This window comes from Pleurodeles waltl, chromosome 9, assembly GCF_031143425.1.
Source record: "Pleurodeles waltl isolate 20211129_DDA chromosome 9, aPleWal1.hap1.20221129, whole genome shotgun sequence".
Taxonomy (NCBI): Eukaryota; Metazoa; Chordata; class Amphibia; order Caudata; family Salamandridae; genus Pleurodeles; species Pleurodeles waltl.
Genome location: NC_090448.1, coordinates 1,050,811,649 through 1,050,833,859, shown reverse-complemented (window position 1 = coordinate 1,050,833,859; position 22,211 = coordinate 1,050,811,649). Strand labels below are relative to the sequence as shown.

General features: G+C 42.0%; 1 protein-coding gene across 3 annotated transcripts in view; it reads right to left on the bottom strand.

Moving 5' to 3' along the window:
* NIN (ninein) overlaps nt 1–22,211 on the bottom strand; it is a 326,206-nt gene that overhangs the window by 243,080 nt on the left and 60,915 nt on the right. For all 3 annotated transcript variants that reach the window (XM_069208677.1, XM_069208679.1, XM_069208678.1), the window contains exon 3: nt 8,651–8,732. In XM_069208677.1, coding sequence (XP_069064778.1) covers nt 8,651–8,732 — 82 coding nt within the window. The remainder of the gene's footprint in view (nt 1–8,650; nt 8,733–22,211) is intronic.

Sequence of the window (22,211 nt, the reverse complement as noted above, 5' to 3'; positions counted from 1 at the left end):
CGGCGGCAGAGGCGGTGGGGTCCCTTCCAACGAAGGGAGGGGGCACCTTTTGTGCTTACCTTAAAGCACCATGAAGCCTATCTTCTTCGTGCCCATTTGGCACACCTCTTTTTCGTTGGCCTGTGCCCCCTGCGGTCAGTGGGCCACCGCCCTCGGTGGCGATGGACGCAGCCCCCACCACCAATGGTCTGCTACGCGACCGGCCCACAAATCAATCTTAAACTTTCTAACAGGTCAGTTAATTGAACATAAAGAGCGCGTGCGGTGCACTTGTAAAGACCCCCCTCTTCGTGTATGAGCAAGACTGAGCAAATAGGTTAAATTGAGATACACAAGGAGCTGAACCTGCCTCCAAGTTCAATTACCGGACATGTTAGAAAACTTAAGAATGTAAAGCACTAACCTTGTTTGTGTATGTCAGGACACGTTTGTAATACACAGGACGTGTTAATGTCGACTTTGAAGGGAGAGACCGCCCCAGATCACATAACATTACGTATTCAACAATGCTCTGAAATGTATTAACTAACCTGTCATTACGTTTTTCCATTTATTGCAAGACTGACTTTCCACATAACGTGTGGCTGAAGTGCCCAATATAGATCCAAGAAAACATGCATATTCCTACTGAATAAATAAATTCAACTCGCATGCATTGCTTGTAAACTTATCTTCCTGGGTATCCTGAAAATATGGAGCGGATTCAGAGTCCTCCCCCAGGCCCACACAGGACCCAACCTTCGAATATTTTCCACAGTGTGATCCTTCAGCTGATTCCCAGGAGTGCACAAAACATCACAGAGTAAAACACAAAACATGTACATGCTTAATCTGACAATTATGAAGTATTTTATTAACTGCTGCTTGTATATTAATTGTTCTGGGGTGTCCAGCATTGGCCCTTGAAGACTGGAACCATGCCTAATATTTATCACAGCCACATATATTTACATACAATTAATCTAGACAATAATAATATATATACATAGGGAATTGTCTGATAACATGGCTGGCTGGGGCTAAATGATTTTATTCATAGAAACAGTACACTTGTGAGTATGTCTCACACCACTGATAAACCTCACAACTGCAGCGAACACTGAATGTGTAAAGTCCTCACGGACTGGCCATTTGGAGCTGGCATGTGCATTTTTCCTAAAGGCTCACCTGTCTCCGATGTAGCTTCGCTTTTTTAAAACCAGTAAAAGTGTTTAATTGCTGGTAAGTCTCAACAGTGGCGTGGCTGGCTGAATGCAGCAGCTGTCCAGGGAGTTTAGAAGTACAAGAGGGGGCAGAGGCCTCAGAGCCAATTATTACAGGAATCCTACAAATAGCCTTAAGGACGGGAGCTACAGAAAAACAGAAGAGGAACAACCACTAACAGTTGACACGTTTATTCACATATGAACGTTGGGTGCAGAAGGCCTTGGTAATTCAGTTCCTGGAGCTGAAGTTAAAATAAAGCCAAGTCTGTCCTCACGGAGCTTGCGTCGTAAATCAGCGGCAGTACATGCAGACGTCACAGGCCTCCTGACCAGCAAAGCCACGTAGGAGCCGCAGCGCCTAACAAGGGCAGCACGCACAAGCCTTCGGAGGATGCTGTGAGAATTCAAGCAGTTGCTGCTTTTCACCAACACCTGAGGGGGGGTGGGGATGCCAGTGTTTGATGAGCTTGGTAGACAAAAACGTTACAACTAGCGCCGTGCCTCAGCTGGGTGATTTGACCCAGGAATGGATTTTAGGTTTTCAGCAATTTTACGTGGGGGATACATGTACAGCAGGACCCTATGGTTAGCCTATTGGGTGATACAAAGCCACAAAGGAAGGAAGATGGACTACAAATGTACCCAGTTGACACTTTTGCTAGTGAAGCATTGGGTGCCTATCACGTGGATGGGTCACATGGAACCAAGTGTCGATCACTGGGAGCGGGGTGTGGCGGAGTGGGGGTAGCCAAAGAAGGTTGCCTTAGACGAAGTCGATAAAGTAGAGGAACATTAGGAGCAGGTCTGAGGAACATTACTGGCCAAGCTCGAGGGAGAGGAAACCCAATCATCAGAGGAATCATCGGACGACGAGCAATGAGTGCGGACAGGGTGTAGACTGATATCTCAACAAAGCCAGGAGGAGGTAAATGCCGATACACGCATACACGATAATTGCAAAACATGCATGGTCCAAAAATTGTAGGGATAAATGTACATCGCATGTCAAACGATTGCATGTAGCAGTGGTCCTAATTGTTTCAATGGTTATTATGATTGTTAAAGTCGAGCTTTAATCAATGTAAAAATGAGAAAATAATAAAAAGATATATATTTTTTTATATATGCGATCTCGAACTCAATACCTAAACAGCATTTTCATCAACTTAAATGATCGGCTCCTCTGACATAACCACAAAAAGACGGAGGAGCTTTAACATTCCGATTCGTGACAATTAAAATAATATTTGCTCTAACAGGATCTTGCACACTGGGTACACCTCAAACCAGCACCTCACTCCAAACACATTTTTCTTTTAATTACTTAAACCGATCCTTTTACTCTAGTATTCGATGACTGTAATGGATACCCTTCAATTCAAAATTTTCCTCTCATTTGGATTTCTGATACTTTTGTATTTTCCAGTATTACACAAGCAAATTATCTCTCTTCTCACACCCCTCTCTTAATAATCACCAGCCTTTACTTCTACTGAATGTACCCAAATTCCAAAGTTTCATTTGCAACTCCACTGGTTTCTAGCAAATGCTTCAGTCTTGCTGATGCACCACATACACCATTATACTTAGGGCCACTGGAATTATGCGGCATGAGAAGGTCAAATTATGCGGCAGGGTTGGGTAAATAATGTGGCAAGAAAAGCCAAAATATGACCTCAGTAGTACCCTTTTAACACCCAAATATAGCAATAAGCATAAAAAATGTTTAGTCCAGATTGTTAAAGGACCTTCCGTTGCGCAGCAACACGTGTCGCTGCATTTTTAGTAAATTTTGAACCATTTGAGATAAAAACAACATTTTTGTTGAAGTCTGCAGATTGTGCAGCAGACGGTGGATTATGTGGCACTTGCGGCAAATCTATAGTTATGTGAATATTGCCGCAGCCAAACAATGGCATAATCTCAGTGGCCCCAATTATACGGTTTGTTGCCAGTGCCACGGTTTGATGTTTAACCTGTTGTGTGTAAATTCCTCCTTCAGTGGCGGCATGCCAAATTTTTGGCACCTACCCGTGCGTATGCCTCGTCACGCTTGACCTGTGCATTGTCCATGTTACAGGTGTGCGCGTACTGCAGCTCTACGCCTCACTTCCGCCAGACCCTGCACCCGTTCATGTATTCCAATCACCGGAACGCTCTGCAACAGAGGCTATGGCCGAGACGGAGGTCTTGGTCTTGTGCACACAAGCCCTGAACACTTTTAAAGTTTTTAAGAATACCAGTGGTCAATAGACACCTCAGTACCAGTTGCTGGAGGAGGGGAAAACAGTTATTACTTAAAACTCAGCACAGTATTTGATGATGTTCTGAAGTCACTTACAAAACCAGAGGCTGATCATAATTAGGGAAAAACATTCATCTGATTTTCCTCTTTAACAGGAGGACAGTACACACCACCACTTCCAAAGCGAACTGACAAAGTGGCAACTGATTGCAAGGCAAATGTGGCTTGTTGAGGTCTCCCATCTGCATCACCTGGGAGACAGAGTATAGATGCAGTAAATCCTTTACAGCTTTCTTGTACATGCGTACGTCACACATTCAAGAGCATCCTCCTTCTGCAGGGATCCTTCAACCTTCTGGCCTCACAAAGCCTCAAAGTTCCACCAAGAATCACCACATTCTACTATGCTCTCAAAAGAGTGCTGAAGATGCCACAATCTCTCTCTCTATAAAGGGCAACTTTTTATAGAAATGCAGGAGGTCTACCATCTCGGGGAGGTATATTTTCATGCTTCCTACATCTTTATACAGGCAAAGCAATACATATAGAATACAGAAGCATGCCTTGCACTTGATTTCTTGTAAATTATCCTAATGGGTCTGACTAATCAATATATCCACTGCAACATAAGTGCTAAATGGGTTTGCCAGAGAGAAACTAAAGTGTATACACCATTTCACATAGGATTTGTTTATCACCCTGCAGTGCATACTTCAGAGGATGCCATCCCACTATCATATCCTCCCAAATTATCAGCCAATGGTCAGTATTTAAAACACATTTGGTTTCCGACCTCAATCGTCTCAAAAACAAAGCTGTGATCTTTAATAAAGATGGAAATTTTTTAAGTGGAGCACGCAAGCGCTTTGTCCTGTTGGAAGTATTCTGGGCTTTTAACCACGCCCATGACACGCCCATCTTGAGGCTGTTTTCGTCTTGTCTTGCAGACTGCCCGTTACATGGATTATTGCATGATTGCTGATATACTTCAGAGTGAGCAAACAATTTCTTTTGTCTCTCCCCTACTTGCTGCATGGTGCTCACAGCGTGAACTCGATTGGTGGTATTGGAGCGCTGGTCACATTGTTCAGTTACCTAATCAGAGTATTTTTTTGTGGCTCTCCCCTTAAAACACCTGAAATTGGTAAATGCTGTAGTAAAACAAAAATCCTCAAAGAGAAACCAGCTCTCTTGGCCAGCGGGAGAGCAGATACTACAATATTCACTGCACTCAGGAAAACTTAAACCATAATGCTTTGCAGGGCATTACTTTTACAAAACATGTTTGCTCATAACTCAGCCTGTGGTGGGCCTAGGACAATGGGACCGTGACTAAACAGACAGACCACGTTGTTGTGAATGTTTATCTTTGGGTCCCCACACTAGGTTAGTGGGGACCCCAAAATAATAACCCCTCCCACCATTCAGTGTCTGTTGAAGCTCTTTCATGGCTGGAACTTTTGTTTTACAACTGGGAGTAGCTTGTGTTTTTTCTTTTTTTTTTTAGGGACTTGTGGGTAAATAATGTTATAGGCCTGTACCCCTGAATATTAGTAAAGCACTATACCCTCTTGGGGCTAAATATAGGGTTACACTGGATTATTTATTGCCTTTTTGTGTGGTTATGCCCTCTAAGGGCTAATTATACAGTTGAAGGACCAGGTTTCTTACAAATGCTATTTTCATTGTGGTGTCCTTTAGGGGCCGTTCTAAGCATTACAGTCATGTCAAGATACTAAAATATTCGTGGCACGGGAACATGTCCCATAACGCTTTGCTGGGCATTAATTTTACAAAACATTTTTGCTCATAACTCAGCTTTTGGTGGTCCTAGGACAATGGGACCACCTTCAAAACATTGACCACAATGTCCTCTGTCTACATCATCTCTGGGTCCACACACTGTCAGTGGGGACTCCAAAATAATAACGCCTACCACCATTCATTATCTTTTTAAGCTTTCTCGTGGTTGGAACATTTGTTTTATAACTGGGAGAAGTTATGTTTTATGGGCCTTGTTTTAATATCATTGCAATAAACCTGCTAGGCCTGGAAATGTGTAATATACTATGCCCTCTAGGTACTAAAAAATATGGGTATCCTGCATTACTTTCTCCCATTGCATTTTCATGTGGTTATGCTCTCCAAGGGCTGATTGTATGGATACATGACCAGGTTTCTTCCAAATGCTATTTTCAGTGTGGTGTCCTCTAGGGGCTGTTCTGAGTGTTGCAGTCAAAATACTATAATTTCTGGGGCACAAAAACACACCCCAATAACGCTTTGCAGGGCATTACTTTTACAAAACATTTTTGTTCATAACTCAGCCTGTGGTGGTCCTAGGACAATGGACTACCACCAAAACGCTCTGTCTACATCATCTCTGGGTTCCCACACTAGGTTAGTGGGGACCCCAAAATAATAATAATCCCTCCCACTATTCAGGGTCTTCAAGGCTTTCTCATGGCTACAACTTTTGTTTTACAACGGGGAGAAGTTTTGTTTTAAAGGCCATGTTTGTAGTATCATTGCATTAGACCTGCTAGACCTAAAAACGCCCTCTAGGGGCTAGGTATATAGTTACACTGCATTACTTTCTCCAGTTTTTTTTCCATGGGGCTATACCCTCTAAGGGCTAATAATTTGGTTACAGGACCATGTTTCTTACAAATGATATTTTGTTATGGGGCTGTTTTGAGCATTACAGTCTAGTGCCAAAATGTTATTTCTGATAAAGATTTGTATGATATGTTTTAATAATCTCTCCTTAGTACAATTATGACCATAATTAAGGCCAACTTAACATCCTTATTACACTAGGACTGTTTGAACACTCTTGATATGTTTGGGTGACCCTTCTAATTTCTCTCTCCTCTGTGGCTGCCTTGTGCCTTTTTTGTGGGGAATTGTGTAAACCAGCCAGCAACCCTGATGGTGGGGTGGTGAAAGTGGTATGCTAGTGGAATTAGCATGAAAGATTTAAATTAGAATGCTAACGGGCTACATTTTGATTTTCTGCTGCAGATAAATGGCAGTGCTTTAATTATATGCAGGGCCACTGGAATTATATGGCAGGAAAAGACGAAAATATGAGGCTGGGTTGACCAATTTATGTGGCAAGAAAAGTCCAGTCGTGAATTTATAATGCCAATAGCTGTAACTCAAGCAAATGCAAGACCTATTACATTGCAAATGCTAGTTTGCTTTGTATGCGGGACAGTAGCCTGAAAAACGCGGCCCGAGGCAGAGAAGACAAAATTATCTATATTTATTTTAAGGGGCCATTCATAAAGCATGGACCGAACACAGGCCGGGAAGGGGTGGTGGTGGGAGTGTGAGGGGGAAATCAGCAACATATCCCCCAGATATCACAAAGTGGATGTAAAAAACAATGTCACCTAGCATGCAATAACAAGGCAAACGTGGGAGAGAACTCTGATATTTGCGTGGGTGAGGGTGGTCTTCTCTGACCTCTAAAGTGACATGGTGCTTGCTACCCAGATGCAAACCTTCAACAAAAAGCTGCATATTTCACACATAGCTACATTCGGACAGAGAATTGCTGTAACTCTGTAGAAACAAACACTGACGTTTATCAGATAAGATATATAAAAATTAAAAAAACAGGATTTCTTCTGACGACTATAAATGGCATTATAATCACAGGGATTATATTGCTGACCACAAGCATCAGAAGAAAATAAATACTATAAGGGGATTAGAAAGCGCTATTTCTAATTATAATGTTTGCGAGTAACAAAGTTAATCAGGCGTAAATAAGTAGGTATGAGCTGTAATAGTCTTTACACCTAGCTCAACAGAGGAGTCAAGTTCTCATCACCTAGCAACGCACGTCTACCAGGCGACATCAAACCTGCAGTCTGCCTGGGGCATGCGCAGTGAGGCAGCCAGCAAGCTGCCTGTGTGCACTCAAGCCTCAGGACATCAGCGCGAGCAAACAAACTAACCAAGCCAAAATACATCAGACTAAAATAAAGGCTGCCAGGACTTTAAATGTGCTAACATAGCTTGAGGAGATAAGTCTCCTAGGGCAGCTACAAGATGTGCCATCCGAGAAAACAGTACACAGAGCACTTCACTTTAATTTCATTACTGGGTGGCACTGGTCTCCATCTGTGGAGACAGGTCTCCTTCCAAACTAAGACAGAGAATACAACTACAAGAACTTAACATTTAAATTAATATGACATTTCGAAAAGCGTGACAATGTCCATAAATATCTCTAAAAGTGGACGTCCTGTGTGGCAACACAGCGAAATGCTGGTCATAACTGGTTTTCCTACATCAGTAACTATTGCAAAACACAGAAAATATACTTATGCTAACCACACCAAGACTATCAAAATGCCAACCTTCGGGGCATCTTGGGCCTTCCCTCGCACAGCCTTTGGTAAGTTGCTTTTCATTTCCTGCATGGCCACCTAATATTCATTTAAAGTCATATTTTTGCTTTTTCCCTATTTTGTACTAGTTTAGTTAAAGATTTTAGCATACTCAATTTTTGACGGACAACGTTCACTGTCATTCTTAGTGCCAGAAGTGATGATCGGATCATTCTTGGGGGGGGCTTCACGAAGGTCACTACGCCAGTGTTTTAGGTTTAATTTTAGAGACCCAGCTTCTGGTAAGAACTGCTGGTCAAACATACAATAGTTTTTTGATCTGGTTTGATAAGACCTCCGCTTGTGTGGCCTGTAACAGTTTCTCCAAAACATAACTAAAGTGAGCTTTGGTTCCACGCAGAGGAACATTACTCACCCTGTAGGCTTTCTGGTGTATCATTCCACCTTCAAAGAAGTGCTTCAATTGAAAAATGCATGAAAGATTATTTTGCATTTAAGAAGTACACTCCATAATTTTGTTCATCACCTTCATTTTTTATCTCCTTTACATTCTATACTGAAAGCAATCATTTTTGCTACTGTCTTCCTAGCACTGGCAAAACAAATAGTGTGGGCTCAAATGTGATAAACAGTAGTTGTGCGAGTAAACAGCACCTGGGAATGCCTGTGTTTATATGCAAAAGCACAACCGGAGTCAGACGTATTGTCTTTGCCAATGTTTGTTATGCATTTTAGCGTTGAGAAAATAAACAAAAGGAAACACCTTGCTTAATCTGTGCATTTTGGTAAATGAGAAATAGCAAAATCGTTCCAAGGGAAAGGAAAGTACAAGTTACCTGGCTCGTGGAAACTCTCCTCGTTTGACAAGGTGTTGGACAAAATGAGTATCAATGCTTCTTTAAACTGGTCAAAGTGCACCTTTAAACAGAGAACAAAAAACAAGAGCATAAGACAGAGGACCCCGCATAATCAGATGTAATTGACAGTCTTAAAATCCTAGCACATTCGCAACGACATTTTTTTAAACGGGTTTAGAGGTTAACATGTGAACCAGCAAAACAAATAAACAGAATGGAGTTTAAAACGAATATGATTAAAAAAAAAATACAGAGCCCTGGAGAAATGTGTTATTGTGCCAGCTGCCGCAATGAATATTAAAACTCACGCGCCAGCATAACATTGGAAAACAGCGGTGTGCATTGATGCAGCGTGAGAAACAGGTTTTTAATGGAAAGAGTACTGACCCAGTGAATTAAACTTAACTGACCCAGTCAGTTAAATGTTTGCAAGTTTAAAACCCAGCAAACAAACTGATCGGAAAATAAAGTACCATTAAATTGGAAAACAACAGCAGCTGATCGCAGAGCTCAAAATAGCAGAAGTGTAGTAAAAACTAAGTTATAGGAAAGAATTATTTTCCGATAAATTGGTTCAGATGAAACCAACAGAGCTCATCGAATGGGCACATCTTGGCCACTAATGACTTATTGCAAGGGTATTCACGCCCAAAACACGATGATCTCAAACCACTGTCAAGAGTGGGTGGATTTTTGTTACTCCATTTTGCTATCAAATGCACTACCACTGCCTAACAGAGAGGGACATAGTTAGGCGTTACGAGTAAGAGTTGGACTTTACCTAGTCACCCTTGCACACCTGTTCCGCTTGACGCCCTCCCAAAATAAATACAACTAAGACTATGCCTGGAGGGAGCACAGCTTGGTCTTCAGGAGGCTGAGAAACCTGAAAGGTTACCTTGGTTCTAAAAGCATCATGTCTGTAGCACTGATTTGTAAAGATGGTGTAGTCGGAACGGAGTCCTGCTTTACTAACAGAGGAGCTATTTTATAGTAACCGAATAAAATGTTTTGATTGACAGATAACAGGGGTAATTAAGTAAAATAAAAGTGCATTACTTTACTTCAAAAACTGATAGTTTGTGAAGGTTTATTACATAGATGGGAGAGGAAGTCAAACCATGGGAAGATCATCATTCTCATTCGGGTCCTTCCATGGTCCTAGGACAACCCAATTCTTTATGACACCCAAAAACAGGACCCTACGCGCGTCGCACTAGAAAAGATTAAGATACACCACAGGTGACAGTATAACCTACAGAATGAAGGGCAACCACATTTCTGGGACAGACAGGTGACGTGCCAATTTGTAACACCTAGTGTGTATGTAATCTGTACTACATATAATGCTAACTTACTTTACATAGCACTAATGTTGTGAGTAAGAGGCATGCAGGTCACAACAAGTTCTCAGTTTGATGGCCAAATTAAAGCACGTTGAAAGTGCTAGTCCATTGACTTTCATGAAATGATAGTTTTAAAGTGCTTTTCCGTCCTTGGCACACCAACAGGAGTAGGAGTAGAGTGAAAGAAGGTGGTGAACGTCAGATCTAGTGGAGATGTGAATGGGGAGTTGCAGCAAGTAGTGCCGAGTCATAACTACTCTTCTCCAATGCGCTATGCAGGTCTTTATCCCTTTGTGCATGTAAGATGTGCTGTGCCAGGAGGGTGATGGTCTCACTTTCTTACCAAAGTGAGTATCAGTGATCCAGGAGATTTTGAAAATGATACCTATGTGACAGAGCAACTGACCATGGAAAAACAGATCTTGCGCGACCACCATGAGATATACCTTTAAAGGTTTAGAAGCTTACCAACGTTTGGTTTCCGTAATAGAGACTCCAATGTGTCACTGTACTAAAAGCAAGAAACTGACAGATATTCTTACATTTCTTAATTAAAAAGAGGTTCAGAAAAGAAACACTGCCAATGTGTTATTCATTTTACTTAACTCCAACCATGTAGAGTAACCGGACTGATGGTACCCAGTCAGCGGTGTGGTCTTATTCCCCTATATACATCCTTAGACAGGATTTGAACAAACGGTTTTACTTCTGACCTTATCTGTAGAGGCACCATCACACCACTGAGCCCATGAAAGATGCTAACTTATAGGAGTTGCTATGGAAATATTAGGCATCATATGTACATATCCAAAGTGATGTTGTAGAATTCATGTGTTGTACGAATAAAATGTTAGTAAATACTTGGTTAATTTCCATGTTATTAAAACAGGGTTTCATCACGGAAACTGTTCACAACTCAATGTAAAAATAGACCTTGCTTCTTATACATGAACTCAAACAGGGGCTTGGCTCTTGGGTTTTTGTTTAGGACTCGGGACCCCTACTTTTTTATGTCGATCCTAGACAGCACATTCGCTGTCTCTACGAGACATGCGGTATTCACTCTATGGACTTATAACTCACCCATTGCTTTTGATTTCTTAATGAGACTGTTTGCAAAAGCTTTCTTCCATTAGGCTCAGTTTGTTATAAGTGTCTCCTTTTTGTGTCTTGATCCCTCCAATGGAGCATGGGCCTATTACTTGTATCCTCTCAATTGAGTGCATTTCCCTTTGTGTTTATGCACTATTTTATTTTGTTGCAGAGTGCCTGTTTTTTTCGAAAGGCTCTTTTTTCCTTATGCTGTTTTGCTATAGAATGTGCGAGATGTGTTCTAAGCTTTTTTCACAATGTGCTTTATTTTTTGAACCAAGGCTTTCCTGTGTTGACGGTGATTGTTAAAAACATTGTTTTTAGATTACCACATTGATGTACTTCCTTTAATGTAAGTATTTTGGGGACTATTTCTGGTCGAGTCTGCCCTGCCTTATCGCCCTAGAGGCATTAATGATGTGCTTTATTTGCAAGGCTTTCCAGTGTTGGAGTTTTTGTAATCTAACAGTTTTTTTCGCAAAAAAAAAAAAAAAGTAATTTGTTTAGCAAGGGTTTGCTGTGTTGACGGCAATTGCTAAAATACTGTTATTACACTGCCGTATTTTTGTGCTTCCTTTAATTTAACTTTATGGGGGATTGATTCTGGTCGAGTCTGCCCAGGAGGCATTAACCTTTTCTGAATTGTTTGCTTTTGCACAGCTTTACCACCCCTTGCAAGAAGCTACATCCATTACTTGGGATTGGTTTTGTTTTCTTATGTCATCAGTGATACTTTTGAAGCCTTGTGTAAAAATGAACATTTTTTTGTAAGGCTTGCTTGTGTTAACGGTGAATGTCATTAACATCATGTTTGCATGTGATTACTTTCATGTACTTCCTGGTTTATTTGTTTCTTGCACGATATGCCCCGCCTTATCGGCCCATCACAAGCACCATCCTGCTCACAAATCACTGGGTTTGACCCTCTCCACCAGCCCTTTCGAGACGCTGTATGTCTCACATCCCCAGCCCTACCGCCGCTTACTATATGCGACTGCACTATGAGAGCCAGCTTCGTCCCCAGCCCTGCCGACCGGGCAGAGGCACCGATTACTTTAATATTATTTCACTACCATACGAGTGGCTTTCTCCCCAACCCTCCTGGCCTTTCTCAACCGGCCTTTGAGAAACACTGCGTCCATTACATAAGATTTATTCTGTCCCTGCATGGTCAGTTCTCATTTTGTGTTGTTGCTAAAGCTTTTAATTTATTTGCTTCTAAGTAGTCGGAGATACTTTCTAGGCATTTTTGTTTTGCAAGGCTTGTGCGTGTCAACGGTGAATGTTATTAACATTGTGTTTACAGGTGTTCCTAATAATTTATGGTCTTATTTGTTGACTAGTGACCCAGCATTATCGCCCCATTCCACTCACAAGCGACTAAGTTTAACCCAATTTACCGGCCCTTGCGAGACACTGTTTCACATCCCCGGCGTTACTGGCCATTCAAAAGCAGATGACTGATATCTGTCAGACTTACAAGTGCTTGCTTCGTTCCCAGCCCTTCCAACCGGGCAAGGGCTACAATTTTATTTAATATTTCACTACCATACAGCTAGATTCATTTTCAACCTTTTGCAAACGGCTGTGTATACTCACCAGTTGATTGCATGTTATTTAACATCCGATTGCCCAGGTCCCCAAACCTATTGGCCTTTAAGGGGCACAGTTTTATTAAAATGTGGTGTTCATTATAAACAATTATCTTTATTTGTTCAGAAAAGTATTGACACACCTTACATACCCACCAGTTAGATTACACAATAACCCATTTAGTGATGTGCCCAAAAACACAAGCTGTTGAGCCAATGCAGAGTCTCGAATGGAGTTCCACAGTTCCAAGTTCTGCCACTCTGCCTGTTACTCCCCATACATGTGATTAATTCAGTTCCTGACTTATAAGTGCGTGCTTCGTTTCCAGCCCTTCCAACCGGGCAAAGGTTTAAATTGTATTTAATATTTCACTACCATACAAGTGGCTTCATTCCCAACCCTACTGGCCTTTCTCAACCGGGGTATATAATCCCCGGTTTATCATCACTTATTTCAGACAATTCAACTCCACACCTTTCCATTCAACACCACATAATTCGACACCAAACCACATAATTCAACTCAACACCACAATTACACACATCCAATCCACACCACAGAATTCCACATCATGCCACAAAATTCAGCAGCACACCACATAACTAAACTCAACTACATACCACTGCACAACACAAAATACCATTACTCCATGACACACAACCCCACTCCACATAATTTTAGTACACTCAATACCACATAAATTACTATCCATATAATTCAATTGCACGCCATGCCACATAATTCCATTCAACACAACTAAATTTCAATCCAACCCATATAATTCCACTCCATACAACATAGATCCATTCCAGAATACATGGGTAAAAGACATTTACAACGCCGATGGCTTCAACTCTTGAAAAAGCAAGACCAACTGGCTTTGCCAATGCTTGTTTCTCAGGACATTAGAAGCGATCAAAACATTACATTTAGCAATACAAGTAAACGTTCGTTATAAACAAGCAGTATTTTAGCGGCCAGAAATTAATTTTTGCTTTTCAGGAGTACAACACTTGTAATGTTAGGTCTGAAACGTGTGAGAACTCCCCAGTAAATAGAGTGCAAGATGAATCATCGCGCCACCCGCAAAGTAGCAAATACAGTTTCACCTTTCTTCTGTATCACAACACACTAAGCCATCATCCTTCCTGTACCATGGAATCCTAAATCCCAGGAAGGCACAAAAGTTTCACCTCCAGGACAATATCTGTGACCCACCTGTGATGATATAACAGTAGGATTTACCTCTCACTGTAGTGCCCCTACTGACGGTCTATGACCCACGCCAAGCATAGGAAGGGAACCAGAGGGGCCTGGGAGAAAGGACTGCCCGGAGGCCTTCAGACGAATTAGACTCCCTGCTGGAAACTGACAGGACAGCCACCCAACTGCTTCCCTTCAAACCTGTCCCAAATACCACATCCTCTCCTTAGGAGATCAGCATCGGCCTCCCTGCCAAGGTCGCAGTCACTCCAACTACACTACTAGAAATGTAGCTGTGGAACAAATCACACATTCCCCCGACACCAAATGGAAATACTCACCTGGTAAAGTGCAGCTCCCAGTTATTTGCACAAAAATGTGAACCTGAGCCAGGACCCAAACTGGGTGACTGCACAAACAAAAGTGCATGAGCACTCTTGCACCCTTGTTGATACCAAGTGCGAGGACAACATATGGACACAGGTGTATGTATTACAGACTGTAGCAGGGAGATTTATTGTCCGATTACTAAAAATCATTTCAAATAAGACAATATATATATTATGCACATATACTGTTGCACAAAAACAAAGCAATCAGACAATTACTAATGAATAGTATAATATAGTATACTAAGTTACAACCTATTACAGTGTTACAGACTGATGTACGAGGAGCGTAATGGAGGGGAGGGATTATAAACTGGTCAGAGAGGACTGTACGTGAGTGGGGTATGAGAGGACCCTGACTAGGGGTTGGAGGGGTAGATGGGAGGGTGAGAAGAGAAACACGAAGAGCAAAGGAGTTGGATGGAGAAAGGATGGCTTGAGAGAGTCTGGGATCAGAAGAACTACAGTCCGAGGAGTGGGAAACAGTCCGAGGAGGAAGAGGATGGGCACCGAGTAGAGGAGAGGGGGTGCGTTTCGCAAGGCAGGAAGCCAAAACAGAGAAAGAATACGCAATAGAGGGGAGTTTGAGAAGAACCGTACTAGAAGTAGAGAAACGGAGAGAAAAACAGCGAGACAGGCTGAAATGCGGTGAAAAACATTAAATAAAATCAGGATTTCTTAATTTGGGGGACGCACTTTAGTACTACTCCAAGAACCAGTTCGCCTTCAAGCAGCGACTGGTGCAATCATCCATCTCAAGAAACGGTCCTTCCCGTACTATACGCTGGAGGCGACGTTCTTTATAGGAAAAACTACAGTGGTGGCTGAACAAGCCACAGGTTCAAAGCTCACAACCCTTGCCCCTCTTCACAAAAGCGACAAGATGCCCGAGGCTACAGCGTCAGGCTTGCATCGTCCTCGGGGTTCAAGCTCTCCTGGTCTTAAAAGCATGTCTAAAATGGCAGAAGCACGTGTAACTTACAATAGTAGCATGAACCTAATAACTGGTGTTCTGCTAAGCAATTCCATAGCCATTTCCTTCTCCAAAGCGTCATTGGGATAAGGAGTCAAAGAGAGCATCTGGTAGAAAAGAAGGCGGGGGAGAGGATGGGAGAAGGGGAGACGATGGGAGAAGGAAGACAGAGGATGGGGGGGGGTGGGAGAGGGACAGAAAGTGTGTGACCGGAGACAGTCAAATTGTTTTATGCAAAAAATATCCATAGAAGGTAGACGTCAATCGTCAGTTCTTCATTACAATTCTGAAGACAGCTTCCTGAATCTTTAAGAACACCGCCATTTTTTAGACTCTAGAGTGGACATTAAAGTTGCACGAGTCTCCCTAGATCAACTATGCCCTTGAATGTATTCTTCTCGACTGCTGTCCCGCTATAGCTTGCTCTTACTCGGCCGCCATTTTGTCTCAATAACAAAAACCCGCCATGCCAGGGCCCCGTCTCCGGTGACAATGTAAAGGCTGCTGTATGTTGGGGAGTTTTCAAAGCCTGCCTACAAAGTAGATACAAAGGAAGGAGCAGCAGCACAGGGCGCCTGCTGGGAGGGACAGCAGCTGCCGAAGACACGCTGTGGCCCCGTAGGTTGTAAGTCACAGCTGCCTCACGTTTGTCTTGTCCAAACCACATGAATATGAATAAGGGACGGGGCTCTGCGCGTGGAGGCAGTCACACCTTTCAAGAAGTGTGCCACTAATTGGTGGTTTTCATAGTAAGGACTGCAGGGTCTGCAATATTTGGTAACACTTGGAGCCAACAGGAGGGCTATTTGATTTGAGGCCAGCATCCATTGTACAGGAGCAGCTCCACTAACCATCTTGGGGAACGGAGGCCGAGCAGTGCCAAATACAGAATTACGTTGCCATTATAAATGTAATAACTCGAAGTTAAATAACATGTTCAGCTGGCTCCCTCCCTCCTTAGAGCCACATCCGATCCAAAGCACTGGTTAACCAAATGTTTGGACGCACACGCGCCACTGTCCGTAATGAGGTGTGTATTTACTATTGTAACTCCACAAGCGCTTTGATACTAGGAATGGTTATAAAGCGGACCGTGGCAAATATAACCGCACTTTTAGTTTTTTGATGCACTCGCTCGAAACTATCCAAGCACACTACGGGGACCGGTCCTCAGAAGAAGTATACTGTTTGTCTGGCACTCCCTATAAGAACTGAACCGGTCCTCGCAGAGTGGGCTATATTTGCACCCACACACACTACTCCCTCACCACGCATTCTCTCACATGCTCCAATATATATTCATATATTCATTCTCTCTCTCTCTCTCTCTCTCTCTCTCTCTCTCTCTCTCTCTCTCTCTCTCTCTCCCACACACACAGAAACACACACACATTCTCTCCCTACCTCTCACACACACACACACACACTCTCCCCCTCCCTCACACACATTCTATCTTGTTTTTGATGCAATAGATCCAATTATGGTTGTGTCAAGTTTAGAGTTAGCATATACATTGATGGAGTCCACAACTCGTAGATGAGTTAGCTGCTGGGCTGATCGTCTCAGGAAAAAATAAGTTTAACTTATCATGTGAAGGCTCAGGATAAATGGCAAATTAAAGAAGATCTCCAGCTCATGGTTTGTGCCTGAAATGAGATTAATAAATGTAATGCTACTTTATTGAAGGGTGCTAATTTCAGGTGTATGCAATTTTATGCTAAATGGTTACTGTACAGAACACCAGCTTTTCTGCATAAAACCAACCCTCAGATTCCTGATAAATGCTTTCAGTGATCATTGGAGGGGGCGGGCTGCTGGACTCATTATACAGGGCTGCTCCAAAATAAGAATTTTGGAAGAAGATTGAAAATGTTTGTTCTCATACATTAGAAATGGAGCAGTGATTCTGGGATATTCATCAGAAATCAATAGTAGCTCCCTGCAATAATAATAACAATAAAATGTATATTATTGTCTTAATAGCCAGATCAATAATTCTCCAAAACAGGCGGACAGAAATAGCTGACATTTCAACAATGGCGGTCCAAATTGGGCAAAATTATAGAGCTGAAAAGGAAAACAAAGACCAGGGTCCTATGCCAGGTTTCTGAAGCTATGGGAGGCTTTTGGGTGATGAAAATAATGTTACTGTGATTGTTTTTTTTAAATTTTTTTTTTTTTTAAAGAAAGCACAGAGGGAAATGGGCAACATGCCATAGCGTATCCTCTCCTGTTAATTGACGGAGGTTAATGGGTATTGCATTTGATTGTCATACATGTAACATTACGTAATTATTGATTTTCATTGTAATGTTTTCTTATTGAAAAAAAAAAAAACACATTATTTCTCCTCTCTCACACTCCATTCTCAGTCTCTCTCACACTCTCTCTCTCTCAGGTAGGACAAGGCAGAAGAGACTTGAATTAATGACCACACGAGATGTCTGCAGCCTGGATAAGGGCTTAACTGGTACCCAGTGGGTGGCACCCAATGGCTGACGACTGGTTGTGGGACACGATTTATGCTGCAAATACCTGCTCTAAAGCAACAACGAGATAAAGAGAACCTGACAGGAAAGCAGAGGAGCATTACAGAAGAGAGACATTCAATTATTCGGTTGCAGACAGCTGCAAAGGACAGATGGCCCTTGTCCCTGCACTGTGAAGCTATGTCGCCTGAAACACTTCAAAAGAAATGCAAAAGAGATTAGGGGTAGCAGCAGCTGATAGCAGGGGTACACAGTGAAACAGTGCAAGCAAATCTGAAGAGAGACAGGGCACAAGGGAGACATCACAAAGAAAGATCAGAAAAGGGGGTCCCCAAGTTAATGAGGAGAGAAAACTAGGGAATCAAATCTACCTTTCTAACAACATGTCCCTCTCCTATAGATTTCTACATACAACCATCAATAACAAATAGAAACTAATTATGAAAATGTATACATTTTATTCCTAGTCAAAAAATACATACAATATAAAAAAATCCAAAGCAAAATTACTACTAAACATAAAGACACAAAGACAAAAAACAATTGGTAATCATCACAAAGTCTGACTCCGGACTCACTCACAATAAAACAACAAATAAGATTTGTCCTATTTCCATAAACAAATATATGTATCAATATAACAAATACATTTCACTATTTTATATATTCCTTCTACTTTCTTTTGTCCAAACTCATTGCAAACAGTCTTTTAACGATTCATCGGGCATATATCCTCACCCTACTAATAGGAGTCTTTATATTCCAGCATTCTTTACACACATATTCATCAACTATTATTGGTATTCCAAACATCACCTCCCAGATGTCAATACAGCTGTGGTGAAAGTTCACTAGGCCCGCCTTGAAATTAATTCAGAAAGTCCTTAGGCCAGCTGTAGTGTTTACTGCCCGCATTCTTTACATACAAATAAATCGGCTATCACTGGTGTTGCATACTCTTCTGGGTATTTCAAACATAGATGTCAATACACCTGTGGTGAAAGTTCACTCGACCAGCCTTGATATTCACAAAGGCCTTAGGCCAGCCGTAGAGTTAATTGCCAACGCGCGTTTTGGTGGATTCCGAAATAACAACATTGGACGCCACAGCTATGGTTTGTTAGTGAGCAGGATCGAGCAGTGCTCATTAAGAGAAAGAGATATTATACTAAACTTGGATTGCGGTTCTAAGCTACGCCGGAAAACGTGACGCACATTTAAATGAAATTAGTAACTTCCAGCTTGTTGGAATATTTGGATGTGTGCCCCTGAGGAAGGTGGTATAAAAGATCTATTTATTTCAGAATCCACCGAAACGCGCGTTGGCAGTTAACTCTACGGCTGGCCTAAGGACTTTATGAATATCAAGGCTGGTCAAGTGAACTTTCACCACAGGTGTGTTGACATCTAGGTTTGAAATACCCAGAAGAGTATGGAACACCAAGGATAGCAGATTTATTTGTATGTAAAGAATGCGGGCAGTAAACACTACGGCTGGCCTAAGGACTTTGTGAATTAATACCAAGGCGGGCCTAGTGAACTTTCACCACAGCTGTATTGACATCCGGGAGGTGATGTTTGGAATACCTACAAGATTATGGAATACCAATGATAGTTGATGAATATGTTTGTAAAGAATGCTGGAATATAAAAGACTATTAGTAGGGTGAGGATATATGCCCGATGAATCGTGAAAAGACTGTTTGCAATGAGTTTGGACAAAAGAAAGTAGAAGAAATAAAATAGTGAAATGTATTTGTTATATTGATACATATATTTGTTTATGGAAATCAGATTTGTCCTGTTTGTTGTTTTATTGTAAGTGAGTCGGGAGTCAGTCTTTGTGATGATTATCAATTGTTTTTTGTCTTTGGGTCTTTAGGTTAGTAGTAATTTTGCTTTGAATTTTTTTTATTTTTATATTTAATGTATTTTTTGGACTAGGAATAAAATGTATACATTTTCATAATTAGTTTCTATTTGTTATTGATGATTGTATGTAGAAATCTATAGGAGAGGGACATGTTGTTACAAAGATACAAGGGAGACATCATACACATCCTGGGGCCTGAGGGGTAATTTTTTAAGTATTTTATATTACTAAAAATGAATGGTTAAAAGTGCCAGAACAGAGTCTTGAAATTCAGAAAGGCCTTCAAAAGGCTATCTGCAGGATAAAACCCAGCACTATGTCTCGGTGGGATAAGTGCTTGCGGCAGAGATTTGTGCAAAAACTGAATGCAACAGACAGCAGCCCTTAAACGGAAGACTCAGACAATCCTCCTTCTTAGATCGACAAAATAAGTAACATTGAGCCTGAACCCAGGATAGTTATGGAGATGTACATATATGATGAACAGCAGGCAACTAGGAGTTTGCTTTATACATCTCCCTCCTTTAATGAACACAGTCGGCAAGGAATCCTTCTCAATAACCTGCAATGGATCTGCAGGTTATGGGTCATTTTGCTAGGTTTCAGCATTAAACCTAATTTAACCCTGATGGAAACTCACAAAGCACTAATTACACAACAAGACCACCGGCCTGGATAGATGGCTTAGTTAAACCTTCTCATATAACTTAATATGTACCTGTAAATCTCATATTTACCTTTGGGGCATCTTAAATCTGGATAACAAATGTTTGTTACCCAACTCAGTGTTATTTCTTTCATCGTCCTCAGAAGGACACATGACGGCGCAGGCGCTACCAGGGGTCGAAACTGTGTCCATGCAACAAAGCCGATTCCTGGACTGGATGCATCAGTCCACTGAAGCACAAGAGCCAGCATGAACTCCAGTTGAAGAAGAATTACAAAAGTTAACCGTCTGCTGGCCAGGCAGGAATAAGGGTAGAGGACCATCTATCAGCCCTCCACGCCAGAAATGTGTCTATAGGCAGAGAAAGGCCTGGGCCAGGAGAGGAACCCACACTTTTGGCAAAGGGCATCTTCAAGCTGCTCAAAAGGTTCTGACCACTGGTGATGCTTGGGTAGGTTAGTACTTTACCATCTTGGGAGGCTCACCTGCTATTGCAAGTATAAACCAAAGATACAATTTTAAGTAGTGGGGACTCTTAGCTACCAAAGCTTCCATCCCAATTCTCATATCCCAGGGAGGGGTAGGAGATACAGCAGAAAGAATTACGACCAGCCACCAGCTGAAACCAAGGACATTGTGATTATACTTACATGTGGCACACCTATAGTACCAAACTAGGAAGTGTCTAACAGTGCTTAATTTGTGCAGGGTGGGAGGCACCCACACTGAATTTTACAAATTGGACTTAGTTGTCGTAATTAGATTCTGAGCCGCCAGAGCGAGGAGAAAGATATGGAAACAGTAACCAAGTGCGATTCAGAGATGAACAAAAAAAACAGCGAGAGAGAAAGATCAGGAAGCAAGGAGTGTAGGGCAGTGGGAGGAAGAGGCGCAAGGTGAAATTAAATCTGGGCATCATTGTCATTCTGCAACCACAGCAATCGACAGCACCGGAGGGGTCTACCAAGGAAAAACGTTTAACTTTAGTCATTTTTTTGGTTACAAAAATGTTCCACACAAATCTGGTCGATAAACAGATACTTCAGACAAGCTTGAAATGGATAGTGTCAAACAGGATCCTCTAAGAAGGCATGTTTGCAAAAAAATTTACTATAAAGGTTAACACCATGTGGTGCAACCAAGTATTAAACTAATATACATACATGTAATAGTGTGTGTATATATATAAAAATAAATCTTTAAAAAGAGTCTCACACGATTAAGAAACTACAAACAAAAAAAAGTTAATCATTTCAGGGGAAATTTAAACAGAAATCGCTCGCCACCGTTTGATGAATTTCCAGGAAGGTTTGGAAACCTATTCTTTTTTTTTTTTTACAATGGCTGAAGATGCAAAGATTTGTGGCGATTACTTAAGGGGTGCAAACAGAAACTGGGGGTCCCAAAACGGGTTTTTGCCACCAATGTATTTTCCACAGACTTTTTAACCGCTTCTGTGCCTTGGACGAGATGATCTCGTCCAAGGCTACAGTTCCCCTGTGCCTTGGACGAGATCATCTCGTCCATGGCACAGGGGAACTTGGGGGCGCGCTAGCGCGCCCCCCCCGTGCACCCCCCTCCCAAGTCGGGGATGGAAGGGGAAGACCTTCCCCTTCCACCCCCGACCCCCCCCCACCCCCCGTGACGTCAGCGCACGCGCGCGCTGATGTGTCACAGGGGCCTCCCAGAAATGCAAAAGCATTTCTCTTTCAATCGATGGGAGGCCCCAAAAAAAAAGTATTTCCTTCCCTTTGAAGTCCCTCCGAGGGTTTCAAAAGCCGGATTGCTTGCAATCCGGCTTATGAAACCCCACTAGACACCAGGGATTTTTTATTTTTTTATTGAAATTGACAAAAGGGGGCGACCCCTTGGGCAAGGGTCGCTCCCAGGGGGGGCATTTTTTTGAAAAGGGCT